Genomic DNA, 18,663 nt, shown 5'->3' with positions numbered 1-18,663 from the left:
CCTACCTCAATTCAGCTGGTGAAGCAATGTCTCACTCCTCTACCTGACTTGCTGTGCAATGGGACAGCTGGTGCAGAACAGCTGCAGCACCTCACCCAGGTGGGGGCACAGTCTGTGGAGGATGATGTAGGTCCCCTTTAGGATAGAAAGCAATATACAGTATATGCCAAAATATTTATTATTATGGGCAACGAAGACAGTTCTGTCTCTAAGCTGCTGGAGGTCTGTTTTCTTCAGGGAACTCAGGGGGAATATGTTCCAAGTATGCCAAGTTCAAAGACGGCTCCTCTGCATCCCTGAACACAGGCCTGATCACACTGCAGAACTACGGACAGTATCTTCCTGCAAGGATGGTGCACTTCACCATAGCCCACGAGCTGGGCCACAGCCTGGGCGCGCCGGTGAGTACACTACTTACTATTTGTATTTGGAGCCTGCAAGGAGAAAAGGTGTGAACAGCAAGGTTTTCCCTGCACTTTTCATGTAAAGCACCGAGTTATCTTTTCTAGCCTTTTTGTATTAAAAGACTTCTGTTGTTTCCCTTTGCACTGCTGTTTTCAGAGAGAGCTTGTTTGGCTCATGGCTCTGAGGTCAGCACTCTTCTTGATAATAACTGCTTTGCAGTGAAGCTTGGCAGCAGGTTTTCTAATGCTAATGACAGACCTCCTGCATCGCTGTTTCCCCAGTCCCTACATGGGGATGGTAGTTTCAATCAGTCTGTCCCCATCGGTGCTGCTGCTCCTTGTGAGTTACCACTGACCTTTCCCCTAATGCTTCTCATGTATTTCCATCTCTGATGTTCCCCGTCATTCAGCTGGCAGTGGATCCTGAGTCAGTGATCTCTCATGCTTAAAACAAACAACCACGTCTGTTCTGCTGTGCCTGTATCACCTGCCTTTTAGTAGTCCTTTATAAATCAATAGTGCTTCAATCCTTACCTGATGTCCTGGATACACTGACAGTACACTTTGTTTATGTCACTGTCCATGTGGCATTTGTCGTCTTCAGTGGAGAGAGACTGGGCCAGTTGCACCTTACATGTTACGTTTAAAATCTATGCTAAGCTTTCCAGTATTAATAGATTCCTGTCCTTTGAAATCACCCTTAATTGGCCACCAAACCCTCACAGCTGTTCTTAATGTCACGTGGAGGACGTGAGGTGTCTGTCTAATGAATGATTATAGAGACTGTGTCGAGGAAAAATGACTGCAAATTAATGCCGGGTGTTAGAATACCATTTCCACAGAGCTGATTGCTTTGTGATCTTGCAAATTTATTTTTGTTTGACAAAATAATGACAAAGTGAAAACAAAAGAGTCGATGATGCTCATTAGCTCATTAGGGGAGGGTTACATTTTGTTAATTAAATAATCCAATCCAATTAAAGCTATGCGTTTAATCAGGTCCTTCATCTTCTATCAAGGAAAGGAGAGGAGGTTTCTGTCCATCTGTTTCTAGAGAACAGCTTTAAAAACATAGCTGGGCTTTCTGTTTCAGATCCTCTCAAATCAGAAATTCTTTCAGAAGAACGAGGGGTTTCTTATTTCAGTCTGAAATCCATATCCTCTTAGTTCCCACTTTTCCCAGTGTCCCTAGGTTCCTGATTCTCTGCTGGTCCTGAAGACGCCCACAGGAAAATGCTCAGTACAACCTTCTTTAACGGGGGTGTTACTGTCTGTGAAGCTGTTACTATAACTTGTGTTTCAGCACGATGAGGGGTCCAACTGTGGGGAACTAGGCTCCCTCGATGGAAAAGGAAGATATTTGATGTTCCCACAAGCGTCTAATGACAGACAGGAGAATAATGAAAAGTTCTCACCCTGCAGCATTCAGCTCATTAGCAAACTCCTGAGAGCCAAGAAGGACCAGTGCTTCGTAGGTAAGGTGACAGCTGTGTCATTGAGGATGGCAAGAGACGTGGGATTTTTGGGTAATCAGATATAGACATCCTGTAAACCACTTATCAGGAAGGCCATTACTGTCATAAGAAAACTGAATGCAGGGCTTGAATAAGTCATCAGTAAGTTTCCTGAAAGTTATCATGTGAAAGTCCTTGACGTGAGTGCATTCCAGAAAATGAACAAAAACATCAGTTTGGAAAACTGATAAAAAATGAATTTATTCAAACACTGACTAGGGCGTTAAACCTCATGATGACCTTGAAGAATCGGGAAATTTTATAATGTGAAAAGCTTTGGCTTCTCCGGTGAGGGAGTTAGCAGCTCTTCCAAATTAGGGTGTGAATTGGAAAAAACAACTGTAGTTTTGGATTTCTGATTCAAAGCAATACCTTATCTTAGTTCTGAAATGAGTGTCACCACTGCTGCATTGCCTTTGTGTAACTCATCTCTGCAGTGATTGACCAGCCCATCTGTGGGAACCAGATAGCAGAGGAAGGGGAAGAGTGTGATGTGGGTCACAACGACAGCGACCCCTGTTGCTACAGTGCCAACCAGCCACGGACCATCCAATGCAAGCTCAAGCCTCACAAGCAATGCAGGTGCCAGCTACCTGCTCCCAGTGGTCTCGTCCTTTGGGTTCAGTACAAAACAGTCATTGCAGACACACAATTCGTACATGAGGAGCTGTTTTGCCGATCCTGAGCTAGCTCTGAGTGTGGTACAGCTGGGAGCAGGGTGCTGTAACGTTGACCTTTTTATAGCCAGCAGCTTCATCACCCTGCAACTCACAACTGGCAGCCCAGTGAAGCTCAGCGGTGTGAGCCTGGCCAGTACCTGGATGGGAGACCACTTGGGGAAGCTAGGGCTTCTGCTCGAAGAGGTGTTGGTGGAGCCAGCAGGGGGGCGCTCACCCTGCAATCTTTGTGGGTCCTAATGCCCCAGTAAAGTGATGGGGACACTATATTGTAAAAAGGCGCTGTCCTTCAGATGAGACTTAAAACCAACGTCCTGACTGTCCATGGTCATTAAAAATCCCAGGGCATTTCCTGAAACAAAAAGTGGTGTTAACCCCAGTGTCCAGGCCACATTTCCCCATCTATTGATTGGCTTCATCACTCTGCTCTCCTCCCCACTGAGAGCTGGTGTGTGGGGAGCGTACTGGCGCACTATGGCTGCCGTTGCAACATCCACGTGGGGGCTACACACTGGTGGTAGTGTTGGGGAGTCCCCATAACTTGTAAAGCACCTTGAGTGGAGAGTCCAGAAAAGTGCTTTGTAAGTGTAAGGAATTATTATTAAAAGTTAAATTAATCCTCTTTTGCTTACACACAGCAAAGGAAAAACAATGAAAAACAAAACCACAACAAACACGGTCACCCGACCAATTGTCTTCCACCAGTGGGTAAGGTGACTGAGGATGGCAGGTCGTTCACCACAGCTCTCTGAGGACTGTGGTTCTGACATGAACTGCCATCCTTTTCCCACCTAGTTGTCTCTTACACGAGCAAAAAATACTAAAGGAACATGAAGCAAAGGACATGACAGTGACCAAAATTCTAGATCAGAGCTTCCTAGACCTCCTCTTGTTTTCATTCCAGCTGGATTGAACCCTTCATTCAGTTAATAAACCACAAACTAACCGCGTTCTGCTCCTGGCAAATTATAGTCGGCGCATAGGAATATTTGAACATGTGAATTTTAGAATCTCTTTCATTTGCAGATCTGAAACAAATGACAACTTGTTTAGTGAGTTAAATCTGGGGATCATATAAAGACTCAATACCTCAGCTGGAACGTAAACCACCTGCCATTGGGGTCACAGGATGATGTCGTGGGTGGGCTGAAAGTGCCAGAAGAGAAGAGCTCTTGCCCAGCTTAACGTTACTGATGCCCCCTGTGCCTCCAGCCCCAGTCAAGGGCCCTGCTGCAGCTCCCAGTGTGTCCTCAGGCCCCCTGGAGTGGTCTGCAAGGAGGAGTCCGAGTGCCAGCTGGCAATCTCCTGCTCTGGATCCGCTGCCGCCTGCCCCACCCCCGCCTCCAAGCCCAACACCACCGTCTGCGGCCGGGGAACACGCGTCTGTACCAAGGGGGTGGGTGCCCACAAACTCACCTACAAAAACACCTGCCAAGGGAATAGTTCTTTAGCCCTTTCTGCACACTTTTAGCATGTAGCATAGGAATGTGCAGCAGGGTAAGACTGTATTTACCTTCATATAAGCTGTCCGTGAGTATAAGCCACAACCAGAAATACGGTGTTTTGACAGCCTTGCAGAACTCAAGATAATACTGAACTCAGTACTTCTGATATAGGGCAACTCTAGTCCTCAAAGGCCAGATCCCTGCATGATTTAACAGGGACGTTTAAATTAGCTTGTGATTTACACTTCAAAACCCAATGATTTGACCTGTTGTTCAAACAATTAGTTCCATTAATAAGGACAAGAGGCTGTGACACAGAAGATTGGAAGTGTCCATCTCTCCTGTAGAATCTGGTCAGGTGTTTGAAAAGAGAACAGAACTTACAATGAAAGAGTAGAAAAGTGTTTTAATTCAGTAAAACTGAATTATTAGCATAATATTAAACACAGAATGAACCATGCAGTTGCTTTGTGTATTTTATCAACCAATACCAGGTATGTTACGATTAACGCTGTAGAATTGCTGCCATAATATTATTTGGTAGTAACACCCTTATCCGGCACTGTGAACTAAAGTGCTGCTGATGTAAGTGTCGTCAGAGTGGGGTGGTCATGCTGTGTTTCCTCTCTTCAGGAGTGTGGCCGGTCGCTGTGTGTGAAGTATGGCCTGGAGCAGTGTGACTGTCTTGGGAACTCCATGAGTGAAAAGTGCTATCTGTGCTGCCAACAGCCAGGTATGGGACAGACCCTCTTAGCGTGTTAAATTTCCCACAGAGCGGGAGGCTCCTCTGCATCTGACTGAGGTGTGTGATTAAAGAATCTGGATGGTTAAACAGCTTCCATCTCATGAAGATACCAGTACCTTCGCAATGACTTTCCGTTTAAGAAGGAGCCTAACCAGCTGGCTAGGTTAACTGGTCTCTCTAAATTGTGTGTCTGAGCTGTTTTTGTGTTTGTGTGCATCCGGTAGTTTTTTTCCAGTGCCTGGTTCTGCTTTGCACCCTCTGTTTCTATATTCTATATAAGCCACTTGATTTATATAATATCTAAGAGTTTATCTATGGAAAATGCAGAACTGATATAATATCAGCATTACAAAACATCTGGGTAATGTATTCCCATAGTTCCTTACATCTGCATTCTCTTAGAGCACACCGCCAACCTGAAAGATGTACCATGCAAGACCCCCATTCTTATGCAGTTGTGTGTTTCTGTGCAGGCAAGCCAGAAACCTGTGCGAGCACCACGTCATCCGTGCTGTCCCAGTATTTCAGCGGCGCGCGCCTAGCCCTGCTGCCCGGCACCCCCTGCTCCGGCAAGCAGGGCTACTGCGACAGATTCAACGTGTGTCGCCTGCTGGATGCGGATGGACCTATTGCCCGGCTGAAGAACTCCTTCCTCCACCTCAATGAGTTTGATGACCTGGCAGAATGGATGAAGGCAAGTTCTTCTGGGGGTTGGCTCTTCTAGCTGGGTGGGTGGTTCGCTTCCACTTACTGGTTTGTAGTTCTTTTAAAAAGCTCACTGGGATTCTTGGTTTTGCACTCTAGCTTTGTTCATGGCATTTAGTGCAGTTTGAGAGTGTTAAGCCCAGTTAAGTGGCGGGTACAAGGTCTATGGTGAAAACCTGATATTGAAAGGTGTTATTCATCACAGGAAAGGTGATTTATCTGCATTCAACCTCAGGATTTCCAATTTCCCACTTATAGCTGGTACTGTCTGCTGAATCCTAACTTCCCTGTCTCGATTCTGTAGGCACATTGGTGGGGCATTCTCCTGGCTATCCTGACGCTGTCTGCCATGATGGCCAGCACTGTGTTCTTGTTCGGGAGACGCCAGCCTTCAGGACAGGACTGAGCTCATTCTTCTTCTCTTTCTCACCACACGCACGTCAATCCTAAACACTGAAAGGAGAAAACCAGTCTTCCTCTGTGTTTTTCCCAGTGTACTGTTTTGTTGCTTCGTATTTCTTTTACTTGTCAACAAATTGGCCCAACATCAGGGCCTGTGGAGTTATTTGCCCAGAAGTGTTTGTGTTCTAAATCAACCAGAATAATGGAAGTATTACTGTGATCAATGGACAACAAATCTAATGAAAGCAGTGTACAAGCACATTCAGAATGCATAGAGGGTTCTGACTGACCGCTCAGTCACAGCCATCTTCAACACCTCGGGACAAATTTGACTATTCCTCTAGCATCAGAATAGCCCCGATGCCCAGTTTCTTAAAAATGTAGTGCTTTATAAATCAAACATCTTGAAAAAAGAAGGCCAGAAACATAATGAGTTGTGATTCTGATGGAAAGCTCTGCACTAGCATGGTGTGAAATTTCCTTGAATGGGCCATGTAGCACAAAGACACCTGACTTTTGTGTCTAATGCAGGTCGATACAATGTGAAGTTTTAGCAAAAGCCTTCCACTTTCCTTGAACTGCAGAGTATAAACATTGATAGTTGTACATCTAATGGGGAACATGCTTTAGCAATTAAGGGGAGGGAGAGTATCCACCGAAAGGAAGGGTTTCGCCCTTTAAGTTTAATCTATGTTGCTTTGGTAACACTGTGGCTGGCCTCTGTAATCTGTGAGACATTGAAAGAATTACCTCAGGCTGTAAAGAGGCACCTTGTCAGCAGACGCAGGTGTGCATTGAGACAAAACCTTGAACTTATCTGTCAGCACTGTGGCCAAAAGGGAAAAGGCATTTTTTCCCTGTTGTCCTTACTGACCTGAGAATATTTCCTTGTTGTACACTTGTGAAAAGTGTTGTTGTGTATTTTTTCTTATATTACTAAAGGAGACTCTTAGCCTGGACAATCATTAGGATGTATTTTATTTTAAACACATGTGTAGTTATATACAGTGAGGCTACAAAAGCAGGTTTTGTTTTTCTTACTAGTCTGTGAAACCCACCCCCTTATAAACAAAACATATATACATAAATGGTCGACGCGATCACTCTCAATTTTACATCAATATGAACACAGTATAAACATGTTAAAATTCTAGTGTTGCACTGGCCATCTGGGACCTTGCAGTACAATCTGTAACAACACTGCTAAAATAAATAAATCTCTACAAGCACCAGTGATCAAAAGTACTTCTGATCTTTCCTGCTATTCCAACACAAGTGTAGAGTTGGAATGGCAAAAAAGATGAAAAAATCAGAACTTAGATGCATCCCTCTCAAATACTGAGAATAATACATGTGCAAACATATGCAGGAAGCTCAGTTCTATTCATTATTAAACTGATACATTATAAACTGAGATAAGGTTTATTAAACATTAACCATTTATTTTCCATTTGATTATTTTCTTCTCTTTTCACAATAACAGTTAATAATTAACTCTCTGGTGCCATTGGATAGTTTTTACACCTTCTGCCCACTTCAAATAAATATATTTGTTTTGATTATTAATTTTTTTTTGTCCTTAAGGGCGCATAACGCAAACAACAGATGAATACAGTGCTCTTCCAGTTATTAAAGTAATTATTAATTTATTTAAATTTATATTATATATGTAGTCAATAATGAATTATTAAAGTATTGAAGTTATCTTCCATTCTTCCATTCCAGCTAGTGGTAACAAGAAATCAACCCACCACAACTGAAATCTGAACTATTTAAATAACAAGTGAAGAATAATCAATGATTTGAACTTGAACTCTTCATGATCCAAAACACATGACGTGTCATGTCAAAAGAGAGTATGCTGATCTTCATAAAATACTAAGCAGTTAATTTGGAGAATAAATGGACAGATACAACAAGCATTCAAGCTGTTCGATCCAGTTGACCTAGGAAAAAGAGACAATTGAAGACAAAACAGGAAACACCTTTTGGTCTGTGCTATTATCATTTGGAGTGTCAGAACTCTAGTTCCTCGACTTGCACTGGTGCCTGAAACACTGATAGTAAATTGTGTCTATGAATGTGCACAGGTCACCTGATTGTTCTGGGTCTTTTCTAAAAGCAGCAAATTAGACTTTCAGGATTGTCTATGCAGATAAACTACAGTGCATGAATAATGGAAAGCTATGCACTTGTAACAGAGTCAAGTATTTTAAAGCACTTTATAAAAACTCCCTACAGCACAAAATGAAACACATTTGTACTGTAAGTGCTTTCTAATTTAGAAACAGAAAGTGTACTGCTGTTCATGTCTCATCTAGTAAGGTGATTTTTTTTCTAATGAGACCTAATCCATTCACATGTTAAAGGCAGGCTTTTTTATTCTGTCTTTCATTTTAAATTTTAAAGGGGAACAACTACAAACATCCATCCATTCTCTAACCACTTTTACACCAATTTGTGTTGGAGCAAGCAACGGGCACAAGGCAGGTTCACCCTGAATGGATGCCAGTCCAACTACTAACATGACTGACTTAAAATGAAAAACTATTTGGGAAGCTATTTGCTGCCTATTTCAAGAAAGATCCCCTTTTGTTGCTGTAGTTTTGTCATTTTTGTTTTTACTATTAGAAAACCCAGTGGACCTTCACAGTTCATAACTCTTGAGCAGGTAGTTTGCGATTTTTTGTAATATAAAAATATTTAAGAAACTCTCATGATCAGTGCCTTATGATTCAAGTCTCCTTTTTCTGTATATTAAATCTCAAAACCACAGAAAACCTTGCATAAGAACAGACTCTTTGGGTGGCTATATGTATAAAAATATCCATATGCAATATCTGAGAATTGTCTTTAAGTACCATTGCAAAATACAACAGATTATTTACATACAGTAGTAGTTGACATGGACCTTTGTACAATATATACAAATAAATAGCTTTTTTTCTTACATAACAAACAATAGTTAAGGCTGGCTACAGCTTATTGCTAAGTGCGTTTTCAGAACAGGGGAATGGAATGATCCACACAGCTCTGTTTCCTCATGTCTTTTCTGTGTTCCTGCAATGATAATAACAACCATGATTTAATATGATAAGACAGTCTTCCAAAAAAATTCATACTTTATGTTTATGATAAGGATGTATTCATTTTTAATGAATTCCTCACACTTATATAGTGCTTTTCTGAACACTCGACTCAAAGCGCTTTACAGGTAATGGGGATCCCCTCCACCACCCCCAATGTGTAACCCCCACCTGGATGATGTGACGGCAGCCAGAGTGCGCCAGTACACTCCCCCCACACACCAGCTCTCAGTGGGGAGGAGAATAGAGTAATGAAGCCAGTTTATGGATGGGGTTTATTAGGAGGCCATGATTGGTAAAGGGCAAATTTGGCCATTGATTATGAAATGCACTGTAACCATGCCTTTTTGAATTAAGCATATCTGCATCAAGGACTTTCTGAAATTAGACTTCAAAATGAAGGTCTATCAAGCATACCTGGCAGCGCAGTATGTGCACAGGCATCTATAACCATTCCTCCGCGGGACCGCACAGTTTCGAAAATCACCTTTTTGACCCCGAGTTCCATTCATCTTGGCACTTGACAAAAGTGATCTCCTGGGAAGGAGCCAGCGTGCGGACATCTTTAGCACAGAAAGCCATCCTGAAACGAAACAGTCACATGGGACGACCCGTTTTAATTTGTTTTGTTTGTACCCGCAAAGAGTTATCCAGGGCCCCCTCCTACATTGCATTACTAGGTGCCCAAGCGCTTCATCTTGTACTTTCTGAACGAGTGCAGCCAGGAAGCAGAAAGCCAGGTAAAGTATGCGGCCCCAATCCCCCAATCCCAGTTTTAACAATAAGCCCACTTGTCCATCAAATCTTTTTATGCTGGAGTATTGCCTTCCTGGTACAAGTCTTTCCCTGCTTGCTGACCTAAAATCTGAGGAGCATAAACACGTGGATTCGGGCCTTGCTTACTTTTTCTGTGATTCCCCGGCTTTGACCTGGACCTTTCGGATCTCCATGCTGGAGCCCGCGGGCTTTTTGCTGGACCACCAGGATGACACGGCCCTCACCAGGGAGGATGGAGACCAGCTGTTGGAGGGCTCCCATCTGAGTGTCAGCATCAGCAGATCGCCGATGTCCACCTCCGTCACCAGCAGGAAAGAGTGAGTCTTGTTGGGAGAAAGCTTCTCCCTGTGACAGACGTGGACCCCAGGTAAGCACTGAGACAACTGCAAAACTTTGCACGCAACTCCAGATGTCTAGTAACCCTTCCAGGCTGATAGGGAGCAAGGTGGGTGGACAGATTCATTTCTCATTCTGCGATTGATACCAGTTGTGTGCTGCACGTTCTTGCTGATTAGATTATGAGCTCTAATCTCAGGAAAGGGAAGCTTCTTTACTTATGCGAGGAATGCCGTGTAACAGTTTAATTCGGTTGCCTTTTAAGACTGAAAATGGTATCTTGTGGGTAGTTAAGAAAATAAGAAAAGTTACAGATGACAGAAAGCATTTTTGGCACAGCTAGCTCATTTGGTTAGTCATCGATCCAGGGAACCTGTGAGGCTGTTTCTTTACCAGCAACAACATCATGGCTGTGCAGCTGGTTTCAGAAAAACACACCACTCTGAACAGCAGGTGTGGTGCTCTCGGTCACTGGAAACACTTACGTGCTGAGGTGAAGATTTTCGGCATCGTTTTTGGTTCCGTACAGAGAGACGGTGAATAAGGGCTTGATCTCTGATCGCTTTGCTGTGTTGAGGAGGTGGATCTTCAGCTGGTAGTGATAGACTGAAGAGGAAAGAAGGAAGAGCAACTAGCAACCCGCCAGCATAGTGGAAATGAGCAAAATTTCCTAAATCCAAAGCAACAGGATGAACTCTTTGCCAAGTGCAACTAAATCTGTTACATCAGTATTACTATGAATCTATAAAAATTGAAGATATTCTGCTCTCAGCTTCTTTTGATCATCAAAACACCAAACAAAGGGTAAATCTAAATTTAATTAAAGCCAGTGAAAGGAGGACCTAAATTAATGTAATAAAAGCCTTGCAGCGGTTTTGAGACAACTCTTGCGATAGCTGTCCAGGCCAGCGAAGAGAAGAGAGGACATCCTTCTCGCTCGGTACCTCTGAACGGCATGTCTGCCCGGGTTCTGGTGTACATCTTGGTGCTGCGCCGGTGGCGGACCCGGCTGGCGCCGTAGCCCACCGCGTTGCAGCGGTTCCTGCGGCAGCTGAGACAGAAGCCGCGGTTGAACACGTCCGCGCTGCTGCAGCGGTAGGCCTGGCCAGCCTCGCGCTCGTGAAGCAGAGAGTCGATGAAGAGGTGGATCGACCTCTCGTGCTGGCACTTCACCACGTCGGACACGCCTGGGCGCACGAAGAGCAGAGAGGCGGCCATTAGCGCCAGGAAACCGGTGAGAGAGCAGAACACCCCAAGGATTCACCAAGGAGTGTGAGGAGAGTTTTATCGACAAGCCATCCACCCATTTTCTAACTGCTTCATCCAATTCAAGGATGCAGGGAGCCGGACCCAATCCCGAAAAAAGCAATGGGCATAAAGCAGGATACTCTCTGGACAGGACACCAGTCCATCGCAGGGCAGACACACTCTGGGTGGGATGCCAGTCCATCACAGAGCCAATTTTCCAGAAGCCAATTACTCTACCAGCATATCTGTGGACTGTGGGTGGCCTGTACTGAGTACATGGGGAGAACATGCAAATTCCACCCAGATAGCATCCCAGTTCCGCAATTGAACCCAGGGCCCCAGTGCTGTGAGGCAGCAGTCCTCACCACTGCACCATCATGCCTCCCTTGTTTTGTCATTGTTAACCAACGGTTTCACAGACCCACATTATCAGTAAACCAGGGCTACCCAATATTAATTAAGATATAACCAGGTGGAAAATGGGTGGCAGGAGTGTGTACAATAGGGAGAATTAAACAGACAACCTATTTGACTCTGTTATCCTTTTTTCACCATGAGATCTCTTTAAAAGGTGTTTATGCCAAAGCAATGCAGGGATTCTTCAAAAAGGAGCACACCTCTTAAACTGACAGAGTGGGGAAATGTCAAAAGAAAAACAAGTTTTTCTCTTTGTACGGTACGTGACAGTGTTTTACCTTAAGATGTTCACTTTCATATAACACGCAAGCTTTATTTATAATTTTGTTTGGACCAAAGTAGGTCTATTTAATAACATTGAGGTAGAAAAAAAGTTTCAACTCCTGCATCACATCTTGGGAAAAACAAGGCATTGATATTTAACTGCTCTCGTTTGTTGTGGGAGTATGACTTTCCTAGTGGATGACTGTACTTAGAATGTGGTACTGTAGGTGGTGTCTATGCATAAGTGGAGTTTCATTAGAGATTTTGGCCAGGGCTGTTTGTTTTCAAACATCTGAACCATATGATTGTTTGAATAAGAGCCGAAACATTGACACTCAGACAAGGGACTGATTGGCAAAAATTGGTTCATTAAATGAGCATGTTAACTAGCAATATTATATACCCACTGGCTGCTATGGATTATTTAACTGTTGTCCATAAGGCAGAGGGTTCTGCTTTGTGTCGATTGTCAGAATATGCTTTTGTCCTTTTAAGGATAGACTGCAGATCTCCCAGCCAGGTTTGGAAAGCTGCCTGACTTTCAAGGTGAGCTGAGACCAGGATAGTGCATTTCTTTTTGTGTTTTAATAGTTTGGATGAAATTACACTCATTTTTGATTAATAATTGTCATTATCGCTGTACATTCTTTGAAAAAGTACTTGCTTGCTCTACATACTGTAGCTGTTGTTTTTCTGTAATGCTGTAAGAATGGGACTTCACCTTTTTTCAAGTAATCAAACATCGAAATGGAAAAGAACTTTGGTTTTATAATAAATGTGTGAGTGAGTGGCTTGAGGAACAAGCCCTGGCTTAGGAACGACCTTGAACTCACCGAACAAGCCGTTGGCTGTGATCTTCTCCAGAGCTCTGCGAAGGCTGCACCCTGGCTGGGAGATGCCTCCGTTGGGGTAAATATCGACGTGGCCGACGGGCTGCTGGATGCCAATGCTCAGGCCCAGGGAACCGCGGGTGAAGGTGTGCAGGACGTCGACGAAGTGGGCGTCGTCCGGGGAAAGCCGCCCGTGGGCTTGGGCTCCCTCAAAGTTGGGACCAGCTGGGTCCAGACCTGTACGGCACAGATTGCATAAGATAGGATTGCTGACCCAAAGTTCTGGACCAACACAGCACTGATTGCAGCCAATCGGCTCCTAGACTGAAGGTTCTAGACCTGCACAGCACTGATTGCAGCCAATCGGCTCCTAGACTGAAGGTTCTAGACCTGCACAGCACTGATTGCAGCCAGTGGGCTTCTAGACTGAAGGTTCTAGACCTGCGCAGCACTGATTGGAGCCAATGGGTTTCTAGACTAAAAGCTTGACTGCCTCGTAGGAAGGACTTTTCCCCACCCTGACGTGCTCTGCTGTGTCTGCACCAGTGCCATGGGCACAGTGTTTCATCACGAATATGACCACCTTATAGCCCCAGGCAGAGCCCCCCAATCTGCTGGCTGCCTGGTCTTCTCACAAACAGGGCGCGCTTACCAGTTATTCTCCCCACTTTACTGGAGGCGTGGCTTCCTGCAAATCCTGCCACATGGGCACCCAGGCTGTAGCCAATAAGGTGAACCTTGTCAAGGGGGAAATTCACTTCCTCCTGCAAACATAAAGAAAGTAACAAGGATTATAACACAATGTGAAACATAGGAGACCAATCTGTTATAATTAAATGTCTCCGCTCGGTTTTTTCCTCAACTTGTCCCTCTGTCTTGAATTGTCAGTGTGTTATTGCAATGATGGCATGGCAGTTGTTGGAAATAGTTGGTCCCTATGCGCTACTAGCCGAAAATCAAGGAGAGAGGGAAAAAAAAATAAAGTTGAGCAAAACGCTGGGTTTACTTAGGCAAGTCGCGTAGCCGGTAATCACGGTCGAGAGCAAGCGTGGGTCAAGTAGGTTTAGAGAAGGGAGCTTGGTGAGGTTTATCTCAATACTAAGCTGGGAGTGCAGGTGAGGACCCCTTAAGTAGTGGTTGTCCGGAGCTGTGGTGCAGGGCGAGGGATGTGGTTGGGTAATTAGGTTGTGTGTCAGCGTTTGTGGGAAGTAGCCTGGGCTTGTGTCTGATTAGTGAGATCCGTGACAGCAGTGCAAACGCCAAAAAAACAATTACTCAGCTAAACAGGAGTGGCAATCAGAAGCTGCTGTACAAACGCTTGGTCTGTCCATCGGGTTGCGACAAAACCCCTGATCTGACATGGCAGTAACGTCTTGCTTTCAGGCTCACCTCCAGCCAGTCGAGGAACCGGCCGATGTCTTGTCCCACCAGCTTGGTCTTCTTCGCTGCTATGGGGTAGTGGTTGTGTGCCATGCTCAGCCAATCCACCACTATCACGTTGGCATCGCGCTCTCTTTCATACAGGGCTGACACCAGCTTGGCTACCCAGCCCTCAAACATTCCGCTGACCTGCAGAGGGTTAAACCACAATGGTGTTGCAGCAAACCCCGTCTCAGCCCTTTTTCAACACGCACTGTGTCCTCACCGCCGACAAATGAACAAATAGTACTTGACATGCACAGTACTGCTGCAGTTTTGGTCAATACTTTTTTGTCCCGGATAGGAAATGTGCTTTTCAGGTAGGAAAAGACGTGATACATTTAACACCGCATGAGCACATTAACAAATAAGGAACATTTCAAATAACACAGATAAGAAAGAAAATATATGTAGTAAAATAAACAGTCAATGATCCAAACTGAGTAGGTTAATAGCAGAGACCATTGCTACTGCACTGGTTGGCACTGTTCTCAGCTGTGATGCTGGCTCTAGACTGCTTTTTCAATAGCATTCAAAATTGCGTCACCAAAATATTGCAAGAGCCACGCAGCAAACCCGGTCAGTAATTTGTTGGGAAAAGGGGTATCGGTCAGGACTTCATTTTCAGTAGGAAAACAAAACTAAAACCAGAAGCCAGTTAGCCTCCCAGCATGTCTTTGGACTGTGGGGGGAAACTGGAGCACCTGACTTGAACTCATGAACACAGGGAACACATACAAACTCCACAGAGACAGCACCCTGGTAATTGAACCCAGCGACCCCAGCGACCCCAGCGATGCGAGGCAGCAACGGTGACCACTGCACTGCCTCTGCAAAACCCCCCGTGAACACAGGGAAAACATGCAAACTCCACCCCAAAGGATCCCCAATCCAGAAATGAATCTAGGATGCAAGATGGCAGCGTTAACTACTGGACCAGACCACTGTGCCACTTAATGCAATAGTTATTATTTATTTGTAGTGGGATTCCTTACCCTTTACAAGTTTGGAAATAATGGTGAGGAAGAAAACGACCAGCCTTAAAATCCTTAATATGTGTATACATACTGTTTGTTCCATTAACGACCGTTCTTTGTTAATTGTCGGATTTGCTAACCCCCTTACCGTCCAGCCGTGTATAATCAGGAAGGTTTTGGATGTGTGGTTGAAGCTGCAGGCGCTGAGGGAGTCTGGTTTGCTGGGGCCGACGTAACAGACATCGTCTTCGGGGTCGCTGGGTTTGCGGAGGGAGAACCTGGTGAGGGCAGAGTCGGAGGGGTCTGCTGCGTGCTCTTGAGGCTCCAAGGAGTTGTCTGCGCAGGAAACGTGAGTGCGGCGAAAATGGTAACGTGCCATTATACAGTTCAGGGTATTATTACTGTGGGAAAGACCCGTGCAGACGACGTATAGTTTAACAAAGCGGAACGGCTCCAGAGAATACCATGGAGACCTCAGTGCTAACAGATTTCTATTTCTATTCTCGGTATACTTCTTTTTCACCAAATTGTAGGTTGTTGTGCTCATTACCTTGTGAAAATTAGGTATAGCCACCATTTTAAAGCCATATAACAGGTTATATGCATGGTAGCGTGGACAGTCCAACCTCTGATATTTAATGTGAAGATGTTAATCCAACCATCCTGGCAAGCAACAGGGTGCCAGTCCATTACAGGGCAGGGCACGCAGACACAAATAGTTTTCCCAGACGCCAATTAACTTACCAGTATTTCCTTAGACTGTAGGCTGGAGCTAGAACCGCCAGAGGAAATGCCATGCACATTTACAAACCACACAGGTCTGGACGTGAACCCAGGGCCCCGCACAGGAGGGCAGCAATGCTAATCACTTGTGCCACTGTGCAACCCTAAGCTATTAATCCATGCAATGCAACCTAACGGTGTTGGGGCTCTGAGTTCAGTTCCAGATTTGCGTGGCGTTTTAATGTTCCGCCTGTGTTCGTGTGGGTTTCCTCTGGGTGCTCCAGTTTCCTCCTACAGTCCAAAAACACTTATGTTGATTAACTTCTGGGAGAACTGGCCCTGGTGTGTGTGTGCCCTGCATTGGACTGGCGCCCTGTACCTGGCTGTGCCCTTGCGCCCATCAAACTATTGGAAGAAGCCGTTAGATAGAAGATGGATGAATGGATATCCCGAACTAGAACAATAATGCGTTTTCAAAAACGCCAAATACACGAGAAGAAGAATTCATTCCTCATCTTGCTTGATCCCATTCACACGTTTGATCACACTGGAATTGTCCTAGAAGCCTTTCAGTTGAGACACAGTTGGATGCGCACGAGTTGTAGAAAAAAGCGCTGCACAAACATTACGGGGCTTCGCTTTGTAAGGACTGTGAGCCAGACCGTATTTGCATGTCAGGGCAGCTTGAAGGCAATAGCTTTGTTCTCGTCTGACAGTAGGAATCAGAGACGGTACTCAAGGCGTTTATATCGAGATCTGTTGTTTGTCAGGCTCGACTAGTGTCGTGCCAAGTGGAGCACTTAGCTTTCCTGCAGTATTCCTGGCCAAGAGAGACATACAGTATAGCGTCACCCAGTTTCCGACGAATGTGCTGAACGGGATGTCAGTATACAAATAGACTGTCATGACCGTCTTCAAAAGAACACCTCTGTCTTGGCAGGGGTCAGTTTAACGAGAAATAGTACTGGGTCATCTGCTATAGGTCACCAGCGCTCCAGGGGCGTGTACAGTATATTTCCGTGATCCATTCAGTTTCCTTAAAGGGGGACTTGGCTCACCTTTGGCAACACATCTCAATCACATTCTTTCAACCGGGCCATCATGGTGGAGTTTATTATTATCTACCATGGAAGAGAATGATCTAGACTCCAGAGTCTTAGCCATAAAAAAACAACAGCTAAACCAACGTATTTACACGTTTAAATCCGGTGAATATTTATACCCGAACGCTCTAACGTTCATTCTAGACAAATCGCTAAGAGTTATAAACTGCCACACAGCGGCGACAATGCGCAAGTGAGCGATTTAAAAGTTAATTATTTTAACATCGCGTCAATACAAGCAAGCTTTTAGTCAACACAAAGCACAACGTAAAATCGCGCAGAGCCGGTAACTTACCAAGAAGCCCGAGGACATCAGCTCTCATACTAGAGCTCGTGGGGAATACGGTAACACCCAGCAGAAACACAAGAAAGTAGCAGCATTTCTGCTTTTTCATCTCTTCCAAATGCACAAAGTCTGGACGGGGTTTCAGTGCTGGATGGTCTGTCTTGACGTTTGTTGCGGAGAAATAGTTAACAGAAGAAGAATTATTAATCCGGTAATTAATTTTTGGCCCTCTTTCCTTTGATTGAGATAATGAGCCGGGCTGTTTTAACTGAGAGAGAGCTCATACAGTTCACTTCTTAAATAGGCACCTCTCGCCCGCACGGCAAGGTGACCCATCCCATTGGTCGGTGCGGACGGGTGGGACTGTGGGGCTGCTGCCGGCAGATGCTGTAAAAAGCTTTCAGCATGTAATGCGATTATTCTGGCATCTCGGCGAGTGGGACACCCGCCGGTTTACTGTGGAGAACTGCAGCCGAGGAGCTGCAACGTTTTTCTTCGCTTCCAGGATATTTAGATACAATCTGAAAACAAACTCATGCAATGGCCAATTACAGTAAACAGCAATAGCCAGAGAACAGTTCATGCATTACCTTATTAACTGTACTATCACGTCTTTTCCCTCAAGAATTGCATTAAACCAGGATTAGTATAAGACCAACGAGCTTTAGTTATTGAAAGCAGTAAGGCATCAGCCCATATGTGCTCCTACTTTCTCATACTTGAGGTGCTGTGCTCCTTTTGCCCAAATACTGTAGGTTATTAGTACTGCATTCCAAACGTCACACCTCCCACCTTGACTACTGTTTCATTTTAGCTTCCAGAGCCGTTCAGGTCCGTTATCAGTGTGACTAAAAGCCATGTGAGAATGTTCTCCTCTGGAGACCCAGCTGGGCTGCTACAGAGCTCACAGCATCTCACTGGCGGGTCATACTGTATGCAGGAGGGGAAGAGAAGATCACACTTTCGAAAGTGAGGACCTCACAAACAGAGCATGCGCCCGCTCAGATTTCAACCCATTTCAAATGCTTAAACAGATTGAGATGTGTCTGAAAATGGTTTTGCTATATATATATTTTTTTTATCTCAGTCTGGAAAGAGCTCAAATACTGATTCCCAGTTTACACTTTCACTTGTTTTGCACAGGTTTAGAAATAATATATTTCCTGTGGGTTTTTTTTTAAATGAGGGTGTCCAGCCCTTTAATATTAGTAGTGGGTGAAAGATGGTTCAGTAGGTCTCTGTGAAAACAGTTCTAAAAACCGTCTGGCTGCCTGCTCTTCACATCTTTGCATTGTATAACTTGAC

General features: G+C 44.7%; 2 protein-coding genes across 5 annotated transcripts in view; one reads left to right on the top strand and one right to left on the bottom strand.

The window, feature by feature from the left end:
• The window catches only part of LOC148639116 (disintegrin and metalloproteinase domain-containing protein 10), a 38,400-nt gene extending 29,797 nt beyond the window's left edge, over positions 1 to 8,603 (top strand). Inside the window, exons 9-15 of the mRNA XM_088622494.1 lie at positions 238 to 401; positions 1,708 to 1,879; positions 2,356 to 2,500; positions 3,808 to 3,991; positions 4,674 to 4,773; positions 5,259 to 5,479; positions 5,795 to 8,603. Coding sequence (XP_088478620.1) covers positions 238 to 401; positions 1,708 to 1,879; positions 2,356 to 2,500; positions 3,808 to 3,991; positions 4,674 to 4,773; positions 5,259 to 5,479; positions 5,795 to 5,896 — 1,088 coding nt within the window. The 3' untranslated portion in view covers positions 5,897 to 8,603. The remainder of the gene's footprint in view (positions 1 to 237; positions 402 to 1,707; positions 1,880 to 2,355; positions 2,501 to 3,807; positions 3,992 to 4,673; positions 4,774 to 5,258; positions 5,480 to 5,794) is intronic.
• Positions 6,853 to 18,285, bottom strand: lpl2a (lipoprotein lipase 2 a). 4 transcript variants are annotated; one of them, XM_088622495.1, is made up of 11 exons: positions 18,151 to 18,285; positions 17,368 to 17,518; positions 15,395 to 15,582; positions 14,240 to 14,419; positions 13,503 to 13,614; positions 12,854 to 13,087; positions 11,036 to 11,278; positions 10,577 to 10,697; positions 9,882 to 10,100; positions 9,466 to 9,561; positions 6,853 to 8,952 (listed from the first exon to the last, which is right to left on the bottom strand). In XM_088622495.1, exons 2-11 carry the CDS (start codon positions 17,465 to 17,467, stop codon positions 8,934 to 8,936), a joined length of 1,512 nt encoding a protein of 503 aa, XP_088478621.1. In that variant the 5' UTR covers positions 17,468 to 17,518; positions 18,151 to 18,285; the 3' UTR covers positions 6,853 to 8,933. The 4 variants fall into 4 exon arrangements, 3 of the variants coding, with proteins under 3 accessions (XP_088478621.1, XP_088478623.1, XP_088478624.1); XM_088622497.1 differs by lacking the exon at positions 18,151 to 18,285 and adding an exon at positions 17,949 to 18,132; XR_015930899.1 differs by lacking the exon at positions 18,151 to 18,285 and having other exon boundaries at positions 9,396 to 9,561; positions 17,368 to 17,930.
• Between the last annotated feature and the right edge of the window lie 378 nt (positions 18,286 to 18,663).

The sequence above is a fragment of the Lepisosteus platostomus genome, chromosome 27, assembly GCF_059453375.1.
Source record: "Lepisosteus platostomus isolate fLepPlt1 chromosome 27, fLepPlt1.hap1, whole genome shotgun sequence".
In the NCBI taxonomy this organism is placed as follows: Eukaryota; Metazoa; Chordata; class Actinopteri; order Semionotiformes; family Lepisosteidae; genus Lepisosteus; species Lepisosteus platostomus.
The sequence above is the reverse complement of the archived record's forward strand: the minus strand, read 5'-3'. Positions and strand labels throughout refer to the sequence as shown.

What these genes read in the sequence shown, in the direction of transcription:
- lpl2a (XM_088622495.1), bottom strand. Translation starts at nt 17,467, where the DNA reads ATGAAAAAGCAGAAATGCTGCTACTTTCTTGTGTTTCTGCTGGGTGTT. An exon ending in TGATGTCCTCGGGCTTCTTG is followed by an intron (nt 15,583 to 17,367) that starts GTAAGTTACCGG and finishes TTTCCTGCGCAG; the next exon opens with ACAACTCCTTGGAGCCTCAA. An exon ending in GGCAGACATGCCGTTCAGAG is followed by an intron (nt 10,698 to 11,035) that starts GTACCGAGCGAG and finishes TTTCCTCTTCAG; the next exon opens with TCTATCACTACCAGCTGAAG.